The following is a 21890-nucleotide window of genomic DNA, read 5'->3' as shown; positions in this document are numbered from 1 at the left end:
GGCGAAACACTCCGTGTCACTCCAACCTTCTGCACAGTCAGCAGACAATGCTATCTGCCTGTCAAACCCACACACACACACACACACACATATACCTCCCCACCCACACAAAAACACACACACACACACACACCCACACACACACACACACACAGAGACACTACCATGAGGCAGTTTGAGGGCCAGCAAACATCCTAACAAAAGCACAGTTTCTTCCTGAAGGTGTACCAACATGCAGCTACTGTCAGACACACACAGAGAGTCATGTGACAAATACAAGAATCAACAAGTAAACATAGACAGTGATGGAGGGAGCTTCACATTTAGATGGTATTCGCATCACACTGTTCCCATATTGCTGTGTAGCTCTATTCAAAAGGTCACAGGAGGAACGATGTCACTCAGGACGAGATGTGGTGCGACAGCAGATGATAGTCGTTCAGCAGAGGGTCTTCTGTTCTTCTTTTTTTTTTTTTTTAACAGATTTATCATGCACACAAAAAAAGAGACCTGAACAGTGGAGCAACTGCTTCCCCCCTATTATTTAGCCAAAAGAAATATAATCGCTCCCTGCAGTCCAACAAAGGCGCGGCCTTCTGGATATCACAGTGGTTTTTAAAAACACTGGATTTTCACTCCCTCTGCCATACTCCTTCCCTGCTCTTTAAATTACCGCCAGATCTCGTAACTCCTAAATAGATCTGAATGAAAAGAAAAAAGCAAAACAAAACAGTTTTTCTCTTCACACACGATAACTAAACAGAAACTTAAGTTCCAGGGTTTTAGTGCAGCTTCACTCTAGTGTGTAGTTTAAAATTACTTTTTTATCATGTTGAAAAAGAAACGAAATTAATAACATTTTCCTTTCTTATTCTTTCATTGATCATAAAGAGTGACTGGTTAGTAGTAGATGTGATTTTCTCCCTATAATCTATAACAGACTGTTAGATTTTTTTTTTCTATTTTAACTTTTCTGCAAAAAAACAAAAAAAAAAAACAAAAACAAAAAAAAAAACAAGGAACTCTGTTTTTTTCTTCTTCTTCTGAGTTAGTGCTTCAGGTGACATTAACTTTTATTAATGAGAAACTGAACTAATTTAATTTGGTTCCCCAGTGAAGCTGCTGGAGTTATGGAGACGATAACTAAAAGGCTGTATGTTTTATTTGAAAAGTTAACTTTTTCTCTGTATTTTTCCCCAGTTTGGGATTTCTTGATAAAAATTTTAACAAGGTTTCATATAGAACATCTAAAATTAAAACGCCATTCATTTTATGACCAGATTGCTCGACTGGATATTTGCAGGCCTTCTTGAGACCTTGTCTGCATTTTTATGTTGCTTTGCGTAAAAGTCCTTTGAGCACCTTCTGCAGAAAATATTCGTAAAAAACAACAATATAAAGTTGATGTGTTTTTTCCTATGGTAGACATCAGAACTTGCATATTAACCTCCATTCACTTAGTTGAATTTTGTGTCTAAACACTGAGCTTAACTACAGGATTTTATAAACTCAAGTGCTATGATCTTCTTCAATTACACCAAGAGGTTTTTCTCCTTTTTCTTCCCGCTAGCAGTTCCACTTTAACCTACCTAGGATGGCTAACACCATCCCGTCTTTCAGCACTTCCATGGACCCCGAGCAGACGAAGAAGACGGCCTGCAGAGCGTCGCCCTGTCGGAGGAGGTACTCCCCCGGGGTGCAAAAGGAGGTCTTAATGTGCAGCGACAGCGAGCGCAGGCAGCCGCGGCTGGCCGAGGCAAACAACGACAGCTCCAGGATCTCCTTGTTGAGATGCATGGTGATGTCAGATCGCAGCTCATCCGGAAAGTCCTTTAGCAGCTGTGGGGACGATGAAGGGACGCGGGAAGGCAGGTGGGGAAACAAAAGAGAGGAGGAAAGAAAGTGTGACAGTTGTGAAAACACCACTCTGCAACTCGGTAATTGAATTTTTTTTTTAGCCTTCGCTGGTTTTTTTGTTGTTGTTTTTTTTTTTTTGGATTGCTAACCTCCGAACACAATTCATGCAGCTCCTATAACACAAAGCGCAGTCCACAAGACTGCGTCGCATCGACAAACGCACGATTTGCCGAGGACGGAAATCTGTCGTTGGATTCCTTCGGTGAGTCATCAGAGCCGGGCTTACTTTAATCAACAGGCCCATCTATAATTCATCTGTCTGGGATTCATCAGCATCATCCCTCCGTCCGACCCTCTGCTCGGGATTCGGACAGCTGTCTCGCAGGCCCGCGCAGCCCGGAGAGGCGAGTTACTATCAGACCACTGACAGGTTTCCCCGGTCTTGTCGGGAGAATGTGTTATTTATTGCTTGTGTGGTGAAATGCCACAACTCGCTAATCTTCATGCTTGTCTTTTGCTCGACAAGAAAGATAAAAAAATAAAAAATAACATAAAAAGTGACACAAAACACTCAAGTTTGTTCAAGGAAAATGTAATACAAACCAGAGTCGGGTTGTGAGTTGAACCTGTCACACCAGGATGACTCTTGCATTATGTGGTTGGTTAGTTATTATAGAGTAAAATGTGGCAATAAGACGATAGCAGCTGGAAAAAAAACAACAAAAAAACATCAAGGATGCTGCAACGTGCTCCTTGCTCTGTAGAAGTATCGATCACATGATCAGCTTTTGGATTAGCTTTAATGTGGCATCTATGTGAGAACCGTGTGAATTATCTAATAAAATATTGATACTGATTTGCTATGCAGTCTGTATCTAGAAGTAAGCCTGGAGATTTTTGAACAGCGAAGGTTTTTGGTTTAAATTCATAAGTTTACATAAGAAAGCCTCACTACAGTAGATTGATTCTAACTTTTATGGGCAAAAACTTAAACACAGAGCCCCTAATAGTCAGTTTAACAATTTTGTTTCTTCTTAGGATTCTTTCTCCGAGTCAGCGCAAAAGTTTATTTTTCTCATAACCATAAAAATAACCTTCAGACATTTTTTTTATATCCTTCTTTAAGGATCTCCAAATTATTATTTTTGTTTTTAGAAGAAATAAGTAGAAAAATAAATCAGTTCAGCTCTGAAAGTGAGGGAGAAACAATTTTTCAGAAAATGAATTTAGAACATGATGCAGTTGTTACTAAACTCAGCTTTCTGCAGATGTTTTTTTGGTACGCCAGCAGTCAGTTAAAGCTACATACGAGCCACAAAAGGCCTTCTACAAATACAAAATATTAGAAAAAAAATCCCTCTCATTTGCTTATTAAGGCTGAACAAAACTAAATTGAACTGTGAATCGTAAGAAAAACTTTGACAATGATAAAAAAAAAATACAACTAATTAGAATTCAACAGATATTCGGCTATCTATGTAAAAATAGATCATGAAAAAGTCAAACTTTAAAGATGGTAGTTACAAAATAAAACATTTTTAAATATCTCATACTATTAAAACTTATCAACAGACAGGATGGGGACAAAAGACTTCTCTTTTGTATTCAAGTGTTTGACTTTTTGGCTTTCTTTCAGAAAGAAGGCCCGGGTTTTTATTCACAACATAAATCAGTTTTGTCTGAATCAGCTCAAAGTCTGAAAGTTGACGTTAGCGCCTCTTGTGGCAGAAGGCAGCATTACAAAAACAAACCCTTTTCATTCACCTTTGATCATAAGGTGAATGATGCTACATACAAGCCACAAAGGCTCGTATGTATGATGGAAGTAATCATACTTCCATCAACAATACTCAGATTATTAAACACACATGGAAATAGGCTGCAGTTCAAAATCTTGATAAAACATTATGTCTATCTCAATTAAGTTTAAAATTTTATCTCTTTCTGCTATTTATCTCCATAATTCATGGAAAAATATTTATCTAAAATTAAATATACATAAAAAATTGGGTTATTTTGGAAGTAGAAACATGTAAACACAAGAGAAAAGCACAACTGATCAGATTTTGAACATCACCAGATTTTTATTTTTATTTTTTTGTAAATGTTTTGGGGTTAATTTTAAGGTACAATATTCTTATAATGAAAGTTTCTAAAGAAAAAGTTTTTGCCTCAGAAAATGTTCACTTTCCACTGTGGTAACTTTTTAGGCTATGAGAAATGGAAGTTGAGTTACTCTGAAACTGGGTAAAAATACAGTTTTAACTGACCTTCAGCATTTCTCTACTTAAATATCAGATTACTGAATATAGACAACAAAAGAACATGAATATTTTACACTTTCTCCAAACTTTGTCCTCACAATGAATCCCTAAAAGTTTGGGATTACCTGACACCTGCTTTGCAGCCGACTTGAGTTTTTGTGCAGGTCTCCTGACCTTAATTTACCCCATTGGTGACTCATATGCATAGAAACCAGGTACAGACCAGGCGAATGACTCAGCTACTGCAGAATATTCAGAAAACGTCTTGGTCTTGAGAAAACCGTTCAACTATTTTTGGTCTCTGTAAAAAAGAGGGTTCAAGTTAACGAGGCGGAATGCTCAACTCCTTCCTTAGTATGCAAGGAAACTGCAGGAAGCTGTTTGAAAAACCAGTTTTCCACAACTTTGCTTTGGCTTTGCACTATAAAACACTTACTCATGCTAAGCCGCACAAATAAAGGAGACAGTTCCAGTCCTATACCTCGTTGCAGTCGATTCCGTTATTGACCGACCAGGTTGTCTGGAAGTACTCGAGCATTCGCTGCTTGAGGCTCTGTGGCAGGTGATGGACGCGAATGAAATCCTTCAGGTCTTTGGTCCTGGTGTGGTACTGAGACCAGCGGGAGTACATCCTCTGGATAATGGCTGTCACATTGCCAAAGACCAAGGCATGCATCAGTGCTGCGGGTAAAAGCAGGAAGAAAGAAAGAAAGAAAGAAAGAAAGAAAGAAAGAAAGAAAGAAAGAAAGAAAGAAAGAAAGAAAGAAAGAAAGAAAGAAAGAAAGGAAGATAGAAAGAAAGGGGATGACGGAAAGATGGACAGGAAGCGGATGATGGAGAACAACAACGATTGGAACATCAGGAAAGTGTCATTCGAACAGGAAAACAAAAAAAACACACAAAAAAATCCAAATTCTATTTTAACAACATGAAAAATATATTTCTTACATTTCCAGACATATGTCAATTACACTGTTTCCTATTGGTTCCAGGACTTCTTTAAATCAGGATGTCATGTTTTGTTTTATGAGAGCCTACTCCATGTAGTCAGAGAAGTTCAGAAGTCCTCTAACGAATGAGCTCAACGTTTCAAAACGGCTTTTGAAATTTCTCTTTTGTAAACATTACTCGATGATCTGAAAGATTAAAATTAACAGGAACAAGAGAAAAATGTCTGTTCTCCGCACTTCAGGTGCACAGCAGGAGCAGCGTACGATAAATCTTCTGCTTGTAACCCTACATGTTTCACGTGTTTAACTCGATTTTTATACAATGAAATCAAATGAGAGAAAAGCCAACTATTAAATTTACATTTATATCTCGCGTACAGGAAAGCTCGACGTCGGCGCAGCATGGAGCTTATTTGATTGCGCAGACGAACGCTGCCCTTCCCGCACCCACAGGTGATCCGTTCTCCTGATCTCATCGAGTTTGGAGCTGCAGCACAGCTGTGTCACCAGAGGCTGGACGTCAGGGAGTCATCGGTCCAGCTGGGTCAGTTTTCTTACAAAGTGAAATTACGCTGACATGTCGAAGTGGTGACCTCAATAAAGATACTATTTAACTTCTATAAAAGCTACGGAAAAAAGGTGCTTTTATTGTCTCGGTTTGCATCGGGAAAAAAATAAATAAAAGTCCCTTTTTTTAGTTTGACAGACAAACATTATCAGCTATTACACAAAGGAGCTTGTGACAATAATATGAAATCAATGATGTAAAGACAAAAACAGAATAACCGCAAAATGGTGAAATCGCTGTGTTCTGTTGTTCTGACTTGTTGACTGTCTGGTTTTCGTGGTTTCCTGTGTTTCTTCTCAGGTGCTCATTATTTTCCATCCACTCCTCCTGACAGGTGGAGTTTCTCTTTGCACTATTTATGACATCTATATTAGGTATGACTATTTCAGACCATTTCCAATAATTTAAGGAAGTGCCATTTCAAACTGCTTAAGTTAGCCTACTGGAAAATATTCTTGCTTTATGTAGCTTCCATTTAAACTTTAAGAAATAAAATGTTATTCCTTAGGATAATATTCTAAACTGCACCTTAAAAAATATAATTCAAGCATCATAGTAATTCATTTGCATAACTCATCTAAGTTCATTGAGGTTACGCTCCACAATAAATATGAGCAGGTGCTTCGGATTAGTTTTCACTCCATGTCTCCCCGCTGGGAATGGGATGTATGTGAGCAAACATGGGGATGTGTTGTATGTGTGTGTGTGTTTGCGTGTGTGGGTGTGTGTGTCTTCTCCTGCTACTGCCCTCCGGCAGCCGGGGACATTTAGCATTTAGCTGAAACAGAGAGGAGAGAGTATCCACCGGGAAAACCTTGCAAAAGTGACTGCCAAGAAAAAAAACAAAACAAAACAAAAAAAAAAAAACAAGCTTATTCTGTCTGGTTTAAACTAGTTCTGTCCCCTCTGCAAAGTTCTGCATAAAAAAGCCATATAATGGAGCAGAAAACCAGGGGGGAAAATAAGGAATAGGAAATCCAATTACATGCTTCTGAAATTTTAACTAAGACAAGATGAATTAGTGTTATTAACTTGGTTTTACCCATTACTCTTCACAATGAAGTCTCATTTTGAAATTAACTTTGAAGGAGTCATTTCCAAAAGACATGCGTCTTCACGCACAGCCCCATTCAAAAGTATTCACACCCTTTAGGACTTTTTCCACATTTTGTTACAGTCAACAGATCCAAACCACTCATGGCAGATTTTGGTTGGATGTTCATGTTTGTTTTCCTGCTGGAAGCTAAACCTCCGCCCCGGTCAGAGGTTTTTCCCTATGAAAAGTACTCACCACTTTGGATGCTTTAAGCTTTTATTGCTTTTATCAGTTAATCACGATCAATAAAATTTGGCTATTTTGACAGAAATTCTTTTTTTTTTTTTTTATTGCATCTACTGGTTGGGTGTGAATATTTATACCATAATGTATTTTATGTTACATAATTTAATTGCCATTATTTTATAGAAACCAGTTGTCACTTTAACATCAAACAGGGTTTGTTTATATGTTTTGCCAAGAAAATAAAACCAACTAATTTTGTTGATCATGATGAATTTGTAAAAGCAATAAAAATGCTAAAACATTCAAGGCAGTGAATACTTTCTAGTCAGTGTAGCTCCATTCATCTTCCCATTAGCTCTGCCTAGCTTCCCTAGATTCAACATGTGTGTTGGGTCTTTTTAATTAGCATCATTTTTTTTTAATGAAACTTCAATGACTTTCTTCTTGGTACTCTTCCATAAAGGGCAGTTTTCAAAGGCTGTGGCATTTAATTTTTTTTTTTTTTTCAGCACCCAAAAGTTGGATCGTGTTTTATAACTTAAAACGGTTTTAAACTTCTCCACAACTTTATCCCTGAGCTGTCTGCTGTGTTCCTTGGTCTTCATTATGAGTTTCCTCTAATGTTCTCGAACAAACCTCGGGGGCTTTCACATAACAGATTATATTACACTCGGATGGACCAAATGTATTAACTAGATAGAGGTAGTTCAAAGACAGTTGGTTGTACTTGCAGATGTGAAAATAAAGGGAGCTTAACACATATGGATGCCATACCTTTCAGACTTTAGCGTGGAAAAAAATGCAAAATCCACAAATACCGTAAACTGCTCTTCGCAATTGGTATTTGCCCCAACATATGTTAAAAATTTCAGGCTTTAATGAGGTAAAATGAGAAAAAGTCTCAGGCAATATGGATACTTCACAAAGCAACACACACACTTTAAGGAGTGGAACTGATAGCTGACGTTTTTTGTGTACCTCCGATGAGCATGATGCAAACAGAAAAGATCTTCTCCGCGTCAGTGTTGGCGGACACGTTGCCGAAGCCCACGCTGGTCAGGCTGCTGAGGGTGAAGTAGAGGGAAGCGATGTAGACGCTGCGGATAGCAGGACCGCCGCCAGTCGTGTTAACGTCTGACATGCCGGCATATGGAGACTCCAAACGCTTCCCGAGCTCATGGAGCCACCCTGGTGAGAAGATGAAGACATGTCGAACGTTTAAAACAATACAAATACATACATACAAATACATACATACATATACATACATACAAATACATCGCTTAAAACAATACAAACGCTTACGTTTTGTGACAAAGGTTCGGTTTTACGCAAATTCCCAGGAGGCTTTTCACAGCAGAGCTAAACGTGGACGCAGGCTCGTCCAAAAAGCGTCGCTTCTGAAGTTTCGTCAGCCGCGTCCGTCTCCCGTTTATGCACTATTCGGAACAAACCGAGCAAATTCCAGAAACAAAGCAGATGGTTGGAGAGCATTCGGTGCAGAATGGATCCACGGCAGCCGATCCCACGAGACTCTGTCGCTGACACTGATGAATGGTAATTGGGAGGAAACACCACACCACCCGCTTCACTTCAGCACCGAAATCAGCGTCGGAAGTAAATAATTAGGACACGAAGCATTAATCCCGCCTCGCGCATGGACTTGTTACTTTATGACACTGAACGGCAGTAATTGGCATAGAGAACGAGATAATTACGAGGCATTGCGGCGCATCGATACTGACCGGAGATCAGCTCGGCGGGGCTCATTACATGACTGACCTGGAGGCTGAGGGGCCGAGCCGGGAATTGTCTGTCATTAATTATGAAAAGAGTCGAGAAAAATCACACTTAACTCAGTTGTTATTCTCAAAGGTTTCGCCCTCTCACACATTTTTTATTCAATAACTACTCGGTGGGGGGTGTGAAGGGATTATTGTTGCTTCTGAAAAGGATAGTTTGTTGAGCCGCTACAGGGACATTTTGCCCAGAAACACTTTCCCTGTACAACATAAATATACTGCTCAAACAAATAAAGGGAACATTTCACTTTAATTTTGTGTGTGGCTCCAAATCCAGGCCTCCATTGGTTAATAAATTTGATGTCCATTGATGATTTTCGTGTGATTTTGTTGTCAGCACATTCAACTTTGTACAGAACAAAGTATTCAATGAGAATATTTCATTCATTCAGATCTAGGATGTGTTATTTGAGTGTTCCCTTTATTTTTTTGAGCAGTGTATATTGAAGTATGGATCACGAATAATTTGTCTAATATGTTCCTGACTCATTGAACACTTTCCTTTTAAAAAACTTTGTCTACAATCTATGTCTGCGTATGTCATTTGAGGATCTTTTGGGAAAGCATATGTATTTTATTGCACAGTTTCATGTAGTTTTAGCTAGTTGATAACTTGAATCCTTTTGTGTCGATTATGGAAAAGCCCAACTACAACCAGTCGCCTTTTAAACAGATCTGTCAAGCCGAAGAGCACTGAACGCAAAAGCGCACCGCATATTTTTTTTGTACAAATGTTTGAATCTTTCTTTATCATTTTGCTCCCAATGAACAATTATGCAGTAAGTACTTTGCGTTCGTCTACCGCATGAAATCCCAATAAAACACGCCGAGGTTTGCAGTTGTTCTATGACAAATTGTTAAAGCAATTAAAGGCACTTGTGGCAATAATGTGCCCCCTGAGACAATATGCTAAAAATACAAAGTTTTCTTCTTTCTGAAATGTCTCAGTTTGCCATATTTTGGATTGTAAATATCCAGACTCCAAAAAAAAAAAGAAAATGCACGGTAATGATATTTTTAATAAGTGTCACGGCCGTGGCAGCAAAGGAGCAACCGTCTGCTGCTGATTATACTTCAATTCCTAATAGGATCCCTGCAGCACTGAAAGGAGGGAGTTTAAAACTCACAACGGGGAAAAAAAAAAAAGATGCTTATTTTAATTTGGGAGCCCGGGGGCTTCATTATACCCCGGCAAGATTTTACGGTGTTTACCAATGTCCCAGTTGTAGGCGTTGGCCTCCATCTCCATCTTGCCGATGATGTACCAGATGCAGGCCATCCAGTGGGCCAGAAGGGCGAACATGGACATGAGGAGGGTCAGGACCACCGTGCTGTGCTGCGAGTAGCGGTCCATTTTCTGCAGCAGCCTCAGCAAACGAAGCAGACGGACGGTTTTCAGCAGATGCACCACGGACACCTGTGGGGGGAAAAGGTATTTATCTGAATGCGCACATAAGATAGCAGTTTTTGTACAAGTCAGTCAAAAATGTTACCGTGACAACCTTTAATCCCGTTTGTAATAACCTAAATATTATAAGATATTTATAAAATTATTCTTTTTTTATTAACCACGGAGAGAGAAAATACACAAAAAACTAATATTCACATGGGAGAAATATTCTCAGCAAAAAATAAAAATACTTGGGAGAGAATTCACAAAGAAGTGAACTTTACAGTTTCTTTTATACAGTTTTGCATGTGCTTTTTTTTTTTTTGCTTTTTTTTTTCAGATTGTACCAAATACATACAGATGCAAGAACAATCAAATCCGGCAGATGGGAGCAATCTTAACCAATTATTTTTGTTAGATTGCAGATTTACACCCACAAACGCAGCAGACAGAAGGAAAGCGATTATAGCTACAGACATAAATGTTTTACTTCATCAATATCTCAATAACATGAGAGTTTCGTCCAGCTGAAAGAACGAATGGTGTTTCTATGCGTTTTCTACGTCTTTTGCCCAAGATCTGATTGTCTAAATGACGTTCTTCAACTTGCATGACAGCAACTGTGGGTAACTTGCTGACAGCATTAATGTTTGAATGTTTACATCCAAACAAGAGAGTGCAAAAAGTCTAACTCCGACATCAAAAGACCCGAACCGACTCCCGGTGAAACGGTGGGTTAAACGTCCTGATTGTTTTCCCTCTGCAGGCTTTGCAGCATACCTGGCTCTGAACTCTTGTTTGGATCCCTGCTATCTCTGTTTGGTCTGTGTGGGCTCCAGCTGCCGTGTATCTGGCAGCCGCTTCTGCTGCCAGTCTGGTGAAAGTGAATTTTTCCTCAGCCACACTTCACTCCAGCCCATCTGCCAGGCTCTCGGAGTAATTCATATTCACTCCCACAGAAACAAGGTGCTGTCTGCAAAACTCCGTGGAGTTCCTAGGAAATCTTGGCTAGCCGCAGCCTGCCTGCCTGGCTTGGCTTTGCACAACAGCATCCTTCGCTAATAAGCTTCTCGGATCACCTTAAAGCGTCGCCACCGACGACGACCAAGATTTAAAGTATGAAACTTTTCCACACCTCGTAGTTATTTATTTAAATTCCCCAAAGAATTATTATTCATTATTCAGGACAGACTTGTCCAGCTTTTTTTTTTTTTTTTTTTAATGTTTTTGATCAAACTTTTCTATAAGATTTTACTCAAAGATTGAATTAATTGACCCGAATGCCTCAAATAAAATAACAGCGCTATATAAAAGATAAAAATTGTCCGTCAAACATAAATTCCATAAATTAAATCAAGCAAAAAACAAACTTTGTTCTCCACTAATTTCTATTAACTTGCTCTACTGACTTTGACATTTAACGAAACTAGAACATCCACCAGAGAGCTTGCATGCAAATGTTACCATTTCTTGACAAAGTTGCAATAAAATAAGTTGGTTTTTCAATTCCTTTGACAGGTTCGGTTAAAAAATATTTCTCTCAGGAATAGAGATTCTGTCTAAACAAACCAGGAATCTGACAAACATGTTCTGAAAGAGGAGCAAATTGCTGACGTGTCCTTTTTAAACATTAAAAAAAAAAAAAAGCAGAAAACCAACCTTTTAAACAGAAAAGCCAAACACGACAGCATCGTCTCAACAGCTACATGGATCTTTAATTAGAACTTGACAAACGCTTGAACGTTCCCACAGCATGATCTATAAGAAGACCTTTTCTGATGGAGGACCCTCATAAAAACGCTAATTAAAGCAATCAGGCACTCATATCAAGGAGTGTTTGTTTTGTTTCTTTTTTTACTTTATATTCTCACCAGTCGGAATTATTTAATCAACCTACTTTGGTCCTTTGATACTTTCTTTCTATTTAGACAGAAAATATTAAGGTCATTTTACCTCTTCTCTACTTTTCCATCAATATGAAGGAATTGTTGACTTAAAGCAAGCTCCTATTTTGCGCTGAAAAGTTACTTGTAAGTTAGTTTTTGTATTTGAAATGTGCTCAAATACCTGCAACTAGACCAAAAACACCTGGTGAGATGTCGTGTTTTTTGCGTGGCATATTGCTCTAAACATGATGAACCTCAGGGTGGAACATGTTGGCGGTGCCAGCAGAACAAGAAGGACCTTTTCGATCTCTTAACCACAGATTCAAATGTGAGCTGATGTGAACAGTTGTACCAGAGCTTCCTGCTCTCCACGTGTCTCCAGCATGCCCCGTGGTGCTTTTGCACATTTCTGCAGAGAGAAATAAGGGATGAGTACACCGCAAGGGTAATGAAGCCTCCTACTGAGCCGTAGGGAGAAGCTCCATCTCTCCTCCGCCATCTATCACCACTCTGAGTCCCACCTATGGAGTGAGCAGGCTGTGCCACGTCCTACTCACTTGCCAGCAGCATGAAAAGCATACAGGATAACGTACCGAACACGGATCGCGTAAGACTCGTCTCCTTCAACTTCTGCCCTCCGTCGCTTCAATGCCACCCTCGTCATTCAGACTGTGCTGTGTTTTTTGTTTTTTTCTGTTCATCAGGTGTGAAATTTACTTTTAGCTTCCCGACTGTTTTTTTTTTTTTTTTTCAGTCCTTATAGGTTTAGATCTGCATCCTTGAGACTCCGGCTTTACAGAAACTCTCGTTATTTCTTCTCTCGGAGCCATGCCTTCAGCTATACAGCTGTGCCACAACAGCACAATGGGTCAAGTTTGTTAAGTATTTATTCAATAATTGGAGCTGTATTGGGCCAGTAAACCTCGACTTGGCCAATATTTGTCTCCAGAGTCAGAAAGGCAATGCAATAGGTGCTCCAACTGCAACATGTAATATTTTTGCATCACTCTGTTAAACAACTTCCATGAGTGGAAACCATAAGAAATAAATCACTTTTATTGCATCTAAATAAGTCATGATTTAAAGAAATTCAGCTGACTTTTTAATTGTTTTCATTATTGTAAATTAGCCTCCTATAGTTAAATATTTATTTCCTGAATTGTTTGTGAAATTTGTTTGTTTCCACAATTTGTCATTGTAGTTAAGAAAAAAAAAAAAAGATAATCATGACAAAACAAGTCTCAGCCTGACAGTTGAAAACGTAAAATGTATAAATTAATAATGGCTTTACAGTAAAACAAAGCAAAACAACAAAAAATGGGGGAAAATAACTTGATGACAGCCTCCAAAATATACCAGGCAGCAAAAAAGGAAAAGCGAAATGAGATCACAGAGGGATGTTGAGGCCCCGCGGCTCATTGTGAGTGAAAGATGGCTTCAGGTTTCGAGCAGGACAATCTGACCGGTCCATCCTTTGAGGGGACGCCACGCAGAACCTCGAGCAATTACACCCAACATTTCTGCTCTCCCCAGCAGCCACAGAGGGATCTATGGCCCAGTAGCCACAAATCTAAACCTGCTCCACTGGGAGTGTGTGGTATTTCCATAAATAGACTCTGGAACCAAACTGGTACCTTTTGCCTGGAGCAGCACCCCCCCTGGCCCCCCATCAGCTCAGCTTCCTTAACTACTAAAAATAACGTGTTTTTTTTTTTGTTTTTTTTTTGTTTGTTTTTTCTCTGCTTTTTTTCCCAGCAGGATGTTTTAAATAAAAATAAACTGAACTTGTACAGCATTTCAATATTTAAAATCCTTCTTACATGCCAACTCTAAAAGCAGCAAACCACTGCAAAGTTTTCAATTTTTTTGCACAATGCAGTGATTGTCAAATCATTAGGCAACACTATAATTCCCACAGCACAAAAGAACCGCTCTTTAAAGAAAGCTGGAAGTGAATTGCACGTGTTTTCATGTTACCAAATATCCCACAGCCAAAAGTTGTATTACAAGTCAAAACAATCGGATACTGAGGTAAATTTGGCGCAGAGAACTTTCTGCAGATGCAAGACAGTTTCAGGATGTCACGTTTCGTTCTGCAACGTCCTTAAAGACACGTCGGGTGAGTGTGTTGTGAAAAAACCTGACTGGCCAACCTAAAGTCCCAACCTCACCACAGTACCTTTTGGGGAGTGGCGACTATGAGCGCGACCCTTTCAGCCAACATCAGCGTCTGACCTCACAAATGTGCTTACGGAAGAATGGTGATAAAATACACATAATCACATCATTCTTGTGGAAAGCCTTCCCAGATGATCTGCGAAAGATTGGACTATAATATCAAGATAATCCCAAACAATTAAGAATGGGACGTTACACTTTGATTCCAAGAGAATTTGCTCATCTGTGTGTGTGAAGGCAGATGAGCAAATTCTCTTGGAATCAAAGTGTAAACTGATAGAAATCCTTTGACATGTGCTGATGTTCAGCTCTGTTGCATTTTTGTTTTACAGTTTAGGTTTTGGATTTCTATACTCTACTACTGTCTCACTTCACATTTCACTTCTAAACCATTTTCTTTTGTTTAATCCCACAAACATCTCATCTCTTTGCGTCTGGTCTGGTCTTGCTTCTGGTCACATTTCACATGGAATATGGGCACAACAAAAGTTGAACTGCCTTAGGTTTCCTGCAGTATAGTCCTTTCTTGTTCGTGTATTTGATGAAGTGTTAGCCTCTTTTCCAAAGTGCTCTCCTGGGCCCTTTAATTAGAAACCGTGACCGCATGTATCATTCTGAATTACTGCTCCCCATCCACAGATGTGCAAGTCGGCCGTCCGATCCGCACAGACAACTCTTGCGTGAGACAGATGTTAAAGCTGAGCTTTAAAGCCAAAAATTTAATTCTTAAGTACAAAAGCTGTTTTTGATTTGGCGCAATAAACGCAGGGCAAAGTTTTCTTCTCTTTTTGATTTCTTTTTTGTCAAACTTAAATGTTTGAAACCATAACAATATTGTAATATCAACCAAATAGATGCGATTAAAAAAGGAGATGATTTCAAGTGATTAGATTTCTAAAGGGGAAAATAACTAATCAAACCAAACTGACCCTACATGAAAAGACAATTGTACCCTCTTAAATATTGAATTAAGTGCGATTAAACACATACTTAACAGGATCAAAAGATGTTCAGTCGGGTAAATCCCTTTTCAGAAAGTTAGCATCAACTGGCTCTCCAATCCCAAACAACTTTTGATAATTGTCCTGTTAGGACATCAGTTTATGTTCACGTTTCCTAAACGTCTAATTATTTGAAATGAAGCTGAATTGAAAAGTCCTATTCTGATGTTTTTAAGTCGTATTTCTTCCCATTGTGACCATAAAACCTTTCTCTAGCAGGCCTTTCACTTGCTCGTGTGGGTAGCTGCGGATTTTAGTTGAGCTTGAAAGGTGTCGATTTGGAGCACCAACTGTGCCAGTTTTAAAGTTAAACCCGCTTCGCTTTTGACACAAACGCTGACGTCAAGTTTTTCATTGAGGCTATTTACTGTCCCAGAGCTGAGCAATTTCCATTCCGTGAAAGTTTGAGTCAGACGGACGAGACGTGGCGGACACATTCAGGTGTGTCAGAGGAATAACGATCCAGAACTCACATCAAAGCCTAACTTAGACGTAAATAAAATTAATAAATAAAAAAAAAAAACTAGCATTAGACTTCTGCACTACATAATTATAAATCCAACAGAACTGGTTGGTAGATCAAAAATGACAAACATGGAGAATATTAAAAATTATAGACCAAACGAAGCTTTCACATCCAAACTTTTTCTTTCTGCCTCTCCTCAGACTAACAAACCTGTATATAGAGTCAGCACCATAAATACTAATAATGCTTCTGATTACAATAATTATAATAATTAATCTATTTATAATTGAGTGGATGCCTGAGTGCATCCTTCCAGTACATACCAATTGTTGTTGAACATTTTGATTCACTCTATAGTAAGTAAATGGCAGAGTCAAAGCATCGTTTTTGTTTTTTCCTAAATTAGGGACCAAACAGTAGAAACTTCTAAAGGCAACCAATCAAAAGCCAACTGTAGTACCATGTTTCGATTTACCCCTGCCACCCCAGGGTAAGACACAACACTCTTCCTAATTGCTCCAGATCTGTGTTTCATCCTGCTCTCAGCTGCTCTTAAGGGGGTGGGGGCCGCGTGTTTTACTGAGGAAGGGTAGAAAAACGTTTTAATGATGTGGGGCTGTTTTGGTCGGCGCTCGTGCTCCGTACACGATGTGGAATCAATATGCCAAATCAAAAATATATATATATGTATAAAAATAAAGGCCTTGGGGCAGATCTGGAAAGCAGCACAGCTGACGATTCTTGAAACTGTGTAACTCTTCTCAGAGACAGCACAGTTAAAGGCTGCTGTTACTGGGCAACGCATTAATCGTGACGACTTTTGTTTTTTTTTATTTCAAAGTAACCTTGAAAGTTATTTGTTTTTACTTACTTTCCTTTTCTTTTTAAAAAAAAAAAAAATCATTCTTTGCTCCATGTTTCAGCTGCTTTCTTCGCCAAAACATTTATTTAAAGCCACTGCTTGTAACCGAGACTGAACAGAATCTAAAAAAGGAGGTGAGGAAAAACAGCATCCAGTCGGGAACTTACCACGCTGACTTTGACCGCGTAGAGCAGGTCAAAGGGCAGTGCGGCCACCAGGTCGATGATGAACCACGTCGTCAGGTAATGGAAGCATATCTGCCGAGCGTCAAAGATTACCTGGCCGGACTTGCTGACGAAAGTGGTGCGAAAATTAAAAATAATGTCTGGTGTTAAAAAACAAACAAAAACAAAAAGTAAAGAGTTTGGTTATCCTAAAAGCTGCACGCTAGCTCATCATCGGTGTAAGTAGCGAAGCGGTTGGTAATCTGCAACTAACCTATGATGAAGAGAATCTCCACACCGATGTCGCTGACAGTGGTGCTGCGGGTCAGATCGTCATCGTCGCCGATGAAGCACACGTTGTAGGGCACTGTCACAGCAACGTAGAAGGTGGCAAGCAAAATCAGCCAGTCCCAGCCTGCTTTAAATGTGCTGTAGTGAAGCAATATGAATTTGGACTTCTTGGCGTCTGCAACCTTGTATTCCGGTAGAGCAGGTGGATCTCCAAACACGTTCTGGACAATACAAGAAAAATCACCTACTGTTCAGTTGGTGAAAAAAAACTACAAACTATGCAATAATGTTCTATACTCCTTAATGAGGTACTACATATTGAGGTTAGTATTTGAATTGGAACTGGCTATTGGCTATTAAAAAAAATAAAATAAAATAACCCTTCAGGTTCCTAAAGGAAGTTTCTGAGCTGTATGCACAAGTGACAAACAGTGCATATCTTGTCTGCAGCCAAAGCAGAATTTTAATTTGGAAAATGAATAAATGTAGCCCATTCCAAAGTGAATCTTCACCATCCAAACATCTCAAACTTATAACTTTCCTTCCTTACTTTGGATGAGTTTGTTGTTTACATGGTGACTATTGTGTATGTGTATCTTTTGGTGATTCACACTTCCCCTGGAGGTATTTTTTTTTCTCTCTCTCCACATAATAAAACAGACTCGCAGGCACAGAATTTCTGGGATAAAATTTGAGTGTATAAAAACAGAGCAGCAACTCCAGATTCTCATTGTAAAATCAGCTGTTTTACACTCATTGGATACATAATAACTATGCAACTTTTACACTTCCAATAAGCTGTGACTGTCATTTCAAATTCTTTCCTTCACTGTCCGGCTTTCTGATAGAGTTAATACAGCCTTAGTACACAGTATTTGTTCAAAAGCTGCACGCTAAGTCATCAGTGTTTAGTCGCCTTTCGATAGGCCCTGTGTTCGCTTGACGCCCCATCAAACTTTCTCCTTGATTCTCCAGCTTAAGATCCTTCTAGATCCCTTTTCAAAACACTTCAAGGAAAGGATAAGTTGTATTTTTTCTCTTCTATGCTTCAATTTTTGACTGGAAGACCAAGACAACAGGATCCCTACACTGTGTCTTTGGGAAGACTCCATATTTTATTTGCGTTTTCCCATCGATGCTGCACAACACGTTTTCAAACTGCTGCTGTCAGTTTTTCTTTTTAGTAAACTCCACAGCATGCGGTTTATGAATCCCAGAGGGATGTTACACTCCGGTTTGAGGACAGGCTAGATCTAGGTCGTGAAACCATTGCCAGTCATTAGTCTGGGTCATAAAACGGAGTAGATAAGAAAACCAAATGCACAGAGGATGCAGGTGGTTGAAAAAAAAACTGTTTACTTAATAGAATGAGGAAAAAAAAGTATAAAAATCAATGTCCAGGTGAAAAACCCACCAGGTTCTTGCACCATACTAGAAGCGACAGTGAGAATTGACTAACTGAGAGATGTTTAACCTGGAGAGTTGATTGCTGAACAAGAAGCAGGCGGTTGATTAGAAACAGGGTGCAGCTGTGACAGACGGAAGGAGCTGAAGTTGAACTGAGGAAACGGGATAAACACGCGGGGAATGTGGGAAACAAGGAAACAGAAATCAGAAAGGCAAACAAACAGACGCAACGCAACATAAGAAACGATTGAGATCCAAATCAAAAAAGTGATAAGAAAACACAACAGCAATGGGGACACAACTTTTCAACAACCGAGATGACACACACAGAACTGTAACTAAAGTCTGCCATTATATTTACATTCCAGCAACACATTAAAAACAGGTTTTACAATCATCTGTGCCGTGGTTTGGTGAGAGCGCTAACTAATTCACACAGTCCCGTTTTGAAGGGGAAGACAGGCAAGTTTAAAAAGCAATAGTATTCTGTTGTTATTTTTAATGAGGCACTCATGCTAGCATTACAGCCCCTTGCATCCAAGCTGTTTAATTGCTGTTTGTGGAAGCGCTAACATTCAGACATCTCCCACCTGTCTGCCCTTGATTTTGTCACCGGCGCTTCAACGGCACCGCCAGTGCTCCCCTTTCTCCGCACGGCGACCCTTGGCCTCGTTTGAAAAGACCTTTTCCCACCCCGCTTCTGTTGTTTGCGCAACGTGACGATACCTTGTTGATTTTAATCTTGCTCTTCTCCCTGCTGTGGAGGTGACCAGAGATGTGGTAGAGCACGGTGCTGCCCCGCAGACGAGTCGAGCTGAATGAAGAGCCGGTTTTCACCCTGCCGCGTCGTCGCTCTGTAAACACACACATACACACACACACACACACACAAAATATTGGTGCTACACACCCATCTACAACAACATCTACCCCCCAAGGTTAAGTCTTGATGACTGAATCAGTCATTACGCTTGATGAAAAACACATAATATTCTGTCCTAAATAGGAAAACATGAATATTCAAAAGGAGAATAAGTAGTTTGTTTATACCAACAAAAAAGAAAAATGTGTTAGAGATGTCACCTTTGTACAGCCAAAAGTATATTAAATTTTAGTCACGTAGCATTGGCCAATAATGCTAATGCTAACTCAGTTTTCTGCTTTTAGGGAAAAGGTATTTATGTATATTATGCTGTATTTACTGTGAGTAATTATAGGGGTGTGAGCTGGCAATCATGCCCCCATGTAGTTGTACTGCAGTAGCAGATCGTCAGATTGTGCAGGAGTGATGAGTTCGGTCAGAGGAGTGGGGTAATCACAGAAAGCACATCGCTGCCGCTCAGTCCGGGCCCGTTTCGTCACTGATCACTGAGCCAACAGGAAGGGACTGAGGCCAGATAGGTTTGAGAAATTGGCTTTTTAGACAATAACATCGCCAAAGAGCAAAAGTAAAATCCCTTTGGAGAAGTCCGTGCGCTAACTGTGGGTTTTGTGTGGATCCCAGACAAGACGAGCGGACAGGGGCCCATCCATAACACGGTGCTCCCTTGGGGGGACGCGCGGCTACAGGAGCACGGAGACTGAGAAGCGCTTATTTTTTTTATCTAGTGAATCTAGTGAATTTCCCTACACTCCTATTGCCTTTCGTAGGGAGGGGGTTTGAGGAGAGGAGTGAGTGTTGTAGTGTATGAGGGGGCAAATACATGTAAGAGTCGAAAGCTGAGGCGAGAACGGACAGTTTCTGGTAAAAGCAGCTGGAAGAGATGAGAAATGGAGGTGATGGAGGAAAAAGGAAGTGGGGGAAAAAAAAAACTAAGCAGAGATGGAGGCAGCAAACAGTGAAAATGTATGACAGAAAGCGAATCAGGCTGGTACAACAAATGCCTGCTGAGTGCAAAGATTAGGTTTCTTTCTTTCTTCCGGTTAATGCCCCGAGAGATAGCTAAGTGGGTCACGTGTGAGGTATCCCCGGCTTGGGTGGAAATGCCCTACTAATGTCATTTTTGCAGTATGCATCAGCTGAAATCCCCGTCCAAAGATGAAAGATGTAAAACGGCAATAAACCTGAACGATGGAAAAAATAGTGAACGCCAGGCGTCAGACTGCGATGCTTAAGTTCATTAATCATTATAATGTCTGCTTGACATCAAAAAATTCAAACAAATTATGGTGAGGTGAGTCATGTGGAAAAAGTAGGACGTATTTTTCTAACATATTTTGGCATATGGGTATTTGAAATCAAGTTTAACTATATGGAATAATTCAAGCAATGCAAACAAAAACATTCAAGTCTGCAGATTCTCTGTGAATCTGCAGATTGCTGTGAATCTGTGCTTTATATTAAGCATCCACCTTGCACCAACTAATATAGGATTTAAAGCGGTATCAAAGAAATTGTAGTTCTGTCATTTCAGTTTAAGAAAAACAGTTTGCAAATGGAGGGGACTAAAAATGACTGACGACATCAATAAAGTTCTCGCCGAAAGCAGACGACACGGTGCTAAAGTCTCCAAAAAATGTTCTAGTGTCATCACAGGACCTACAACTGGCTCTTGGTACTGTAGATTTAAAAGCATGTGCCTATTCAATCTGAATAGGATTGCACAAGTGTCACTGTCACTGGAGTTGTGCAATAGGAAACCTTAGCTCTCTAAGAAAAACATGAAAGCCCAAACAAATATAGGATATTTTAAACCTGGCAAAACAAGTCTGGTTTACACCAAACAGCAACAGGCTGCTTGAAGGGCTCTCATTTCTCTCTTTCTTTTTTTTTTCTTTTACAGTTATGTGTCCTAAAAGTTTTGACTTTTTTGCTTTAGTGTGTCACCCAGTGGTTTTGTAAGACTTGGTACAAGACTTCAGATGGTCTAAACCCAAAATCTTCAGCCAACCTGAATTTTTGCTGTTAAAGCCCAGCAGTTAGATGAGGACAATTAAAAGGGAAAAAAAAATGGTAAGGAGCCGCTAAGATCTTAAAAGAAGTAACCCACAAAGATACCACATATAAAAATATGTCAAGCATAAAACAAGTCTCTGAAGGACTTTCCTTCTACAAAGACGTATACACTATTCATGTACTTAACATTTATGCATGCTTGCTTTACAAGGCCATACAGTGCATATAAATTGCACATCTGAGAAAACGTATATCAATCATCTAGCTACTCATCTCCACCTCAGTGATAAATATTAATATAGTGTGTGCATGCACACACTCACACCTAAGGAGAATTGATACAGCCCAATTTACCTGACAGTCATGTTTTTGGGTTGTGGGAGGAAGCCGGAGTACCCAGAGAGAACCCACGCATGCACAGGGAGAACATGCAAACTCCATGCCAGGAATCAAACCCAGGACCGTCTTGCTGCAAAGCAACAGCTCTACCAACTGCGCCACTGTGCATACCCTTATGCACAGTCCCTTACTGATATTGATCAAACTGCTAAAATAACACAATGAAAAACAGCAATGAACATAAAAAAATTAAAAAAAATTCCCTTCTCACCCTCCGCGGGTGGTCT

General features: G+C 39.7%; 1 protein-coding gene across 2 annotated transcripts in view; it reads right to left on the bottom strand.

Moving 5' to 3' along the window:
* kcnh8 (potassium voltage-gated channel, subfamily H (eag-related), member 8) overlaps positions 1-21890 on the bottom strand; it is a 49237-nt gene that overhangs the window by 6679 nt on the left and 20668 nt on the right. For both annotated transcript variants that reach the window (XM_016676675.1, XM_016676676.1), the window contains exons 4-10: positions 19095-19222; positions 16945-17182; positions 16674-16831; positions 9936-10140; positions 7900-8109; positions 4603-4802; positions 1590-1839 (exon numbers count right to left, since the gene is read on the bottom strand). In XM_016676675.1, the coding sequence (XP_016532161.1) occupies positions 1590-1839; positions 4603-4802; positions 7900-8109; positions 9936-10140; positions 16674-16831; positions 16945-17182; positions 19095-19222 (1389 nt within the window). The remainder of the gene's footprint in view (positions 1-1589; positions 1840-4602; positions 4803-7899; positions 8110-9935; positions 10141-16673; positions 16832-16944; positions 17183-19094; positions 19223-21890) is intronic.

The sequence above is a fragment of the Poecilia formosa genome, unplaced genomic scaffold, assembly GCF_000485575.1.
Source record: "Poecilia formosa unplaced genomic scaffold, Poecilia_formosa-5.1.2 Scaffold139, whole genome shotgun sequence".
Taxonomy (NCBI): Eukaryota; Metazoa; Chordata; class Actinopteri; order Cyprinodontiformes; family Poeciliidae; genus Poecilia; species Poecilia formosa.
Note: the sequence above shows the minus strand (reverse complement) of the source record. Positions and strands in the feature narration are given on the sequence as shown.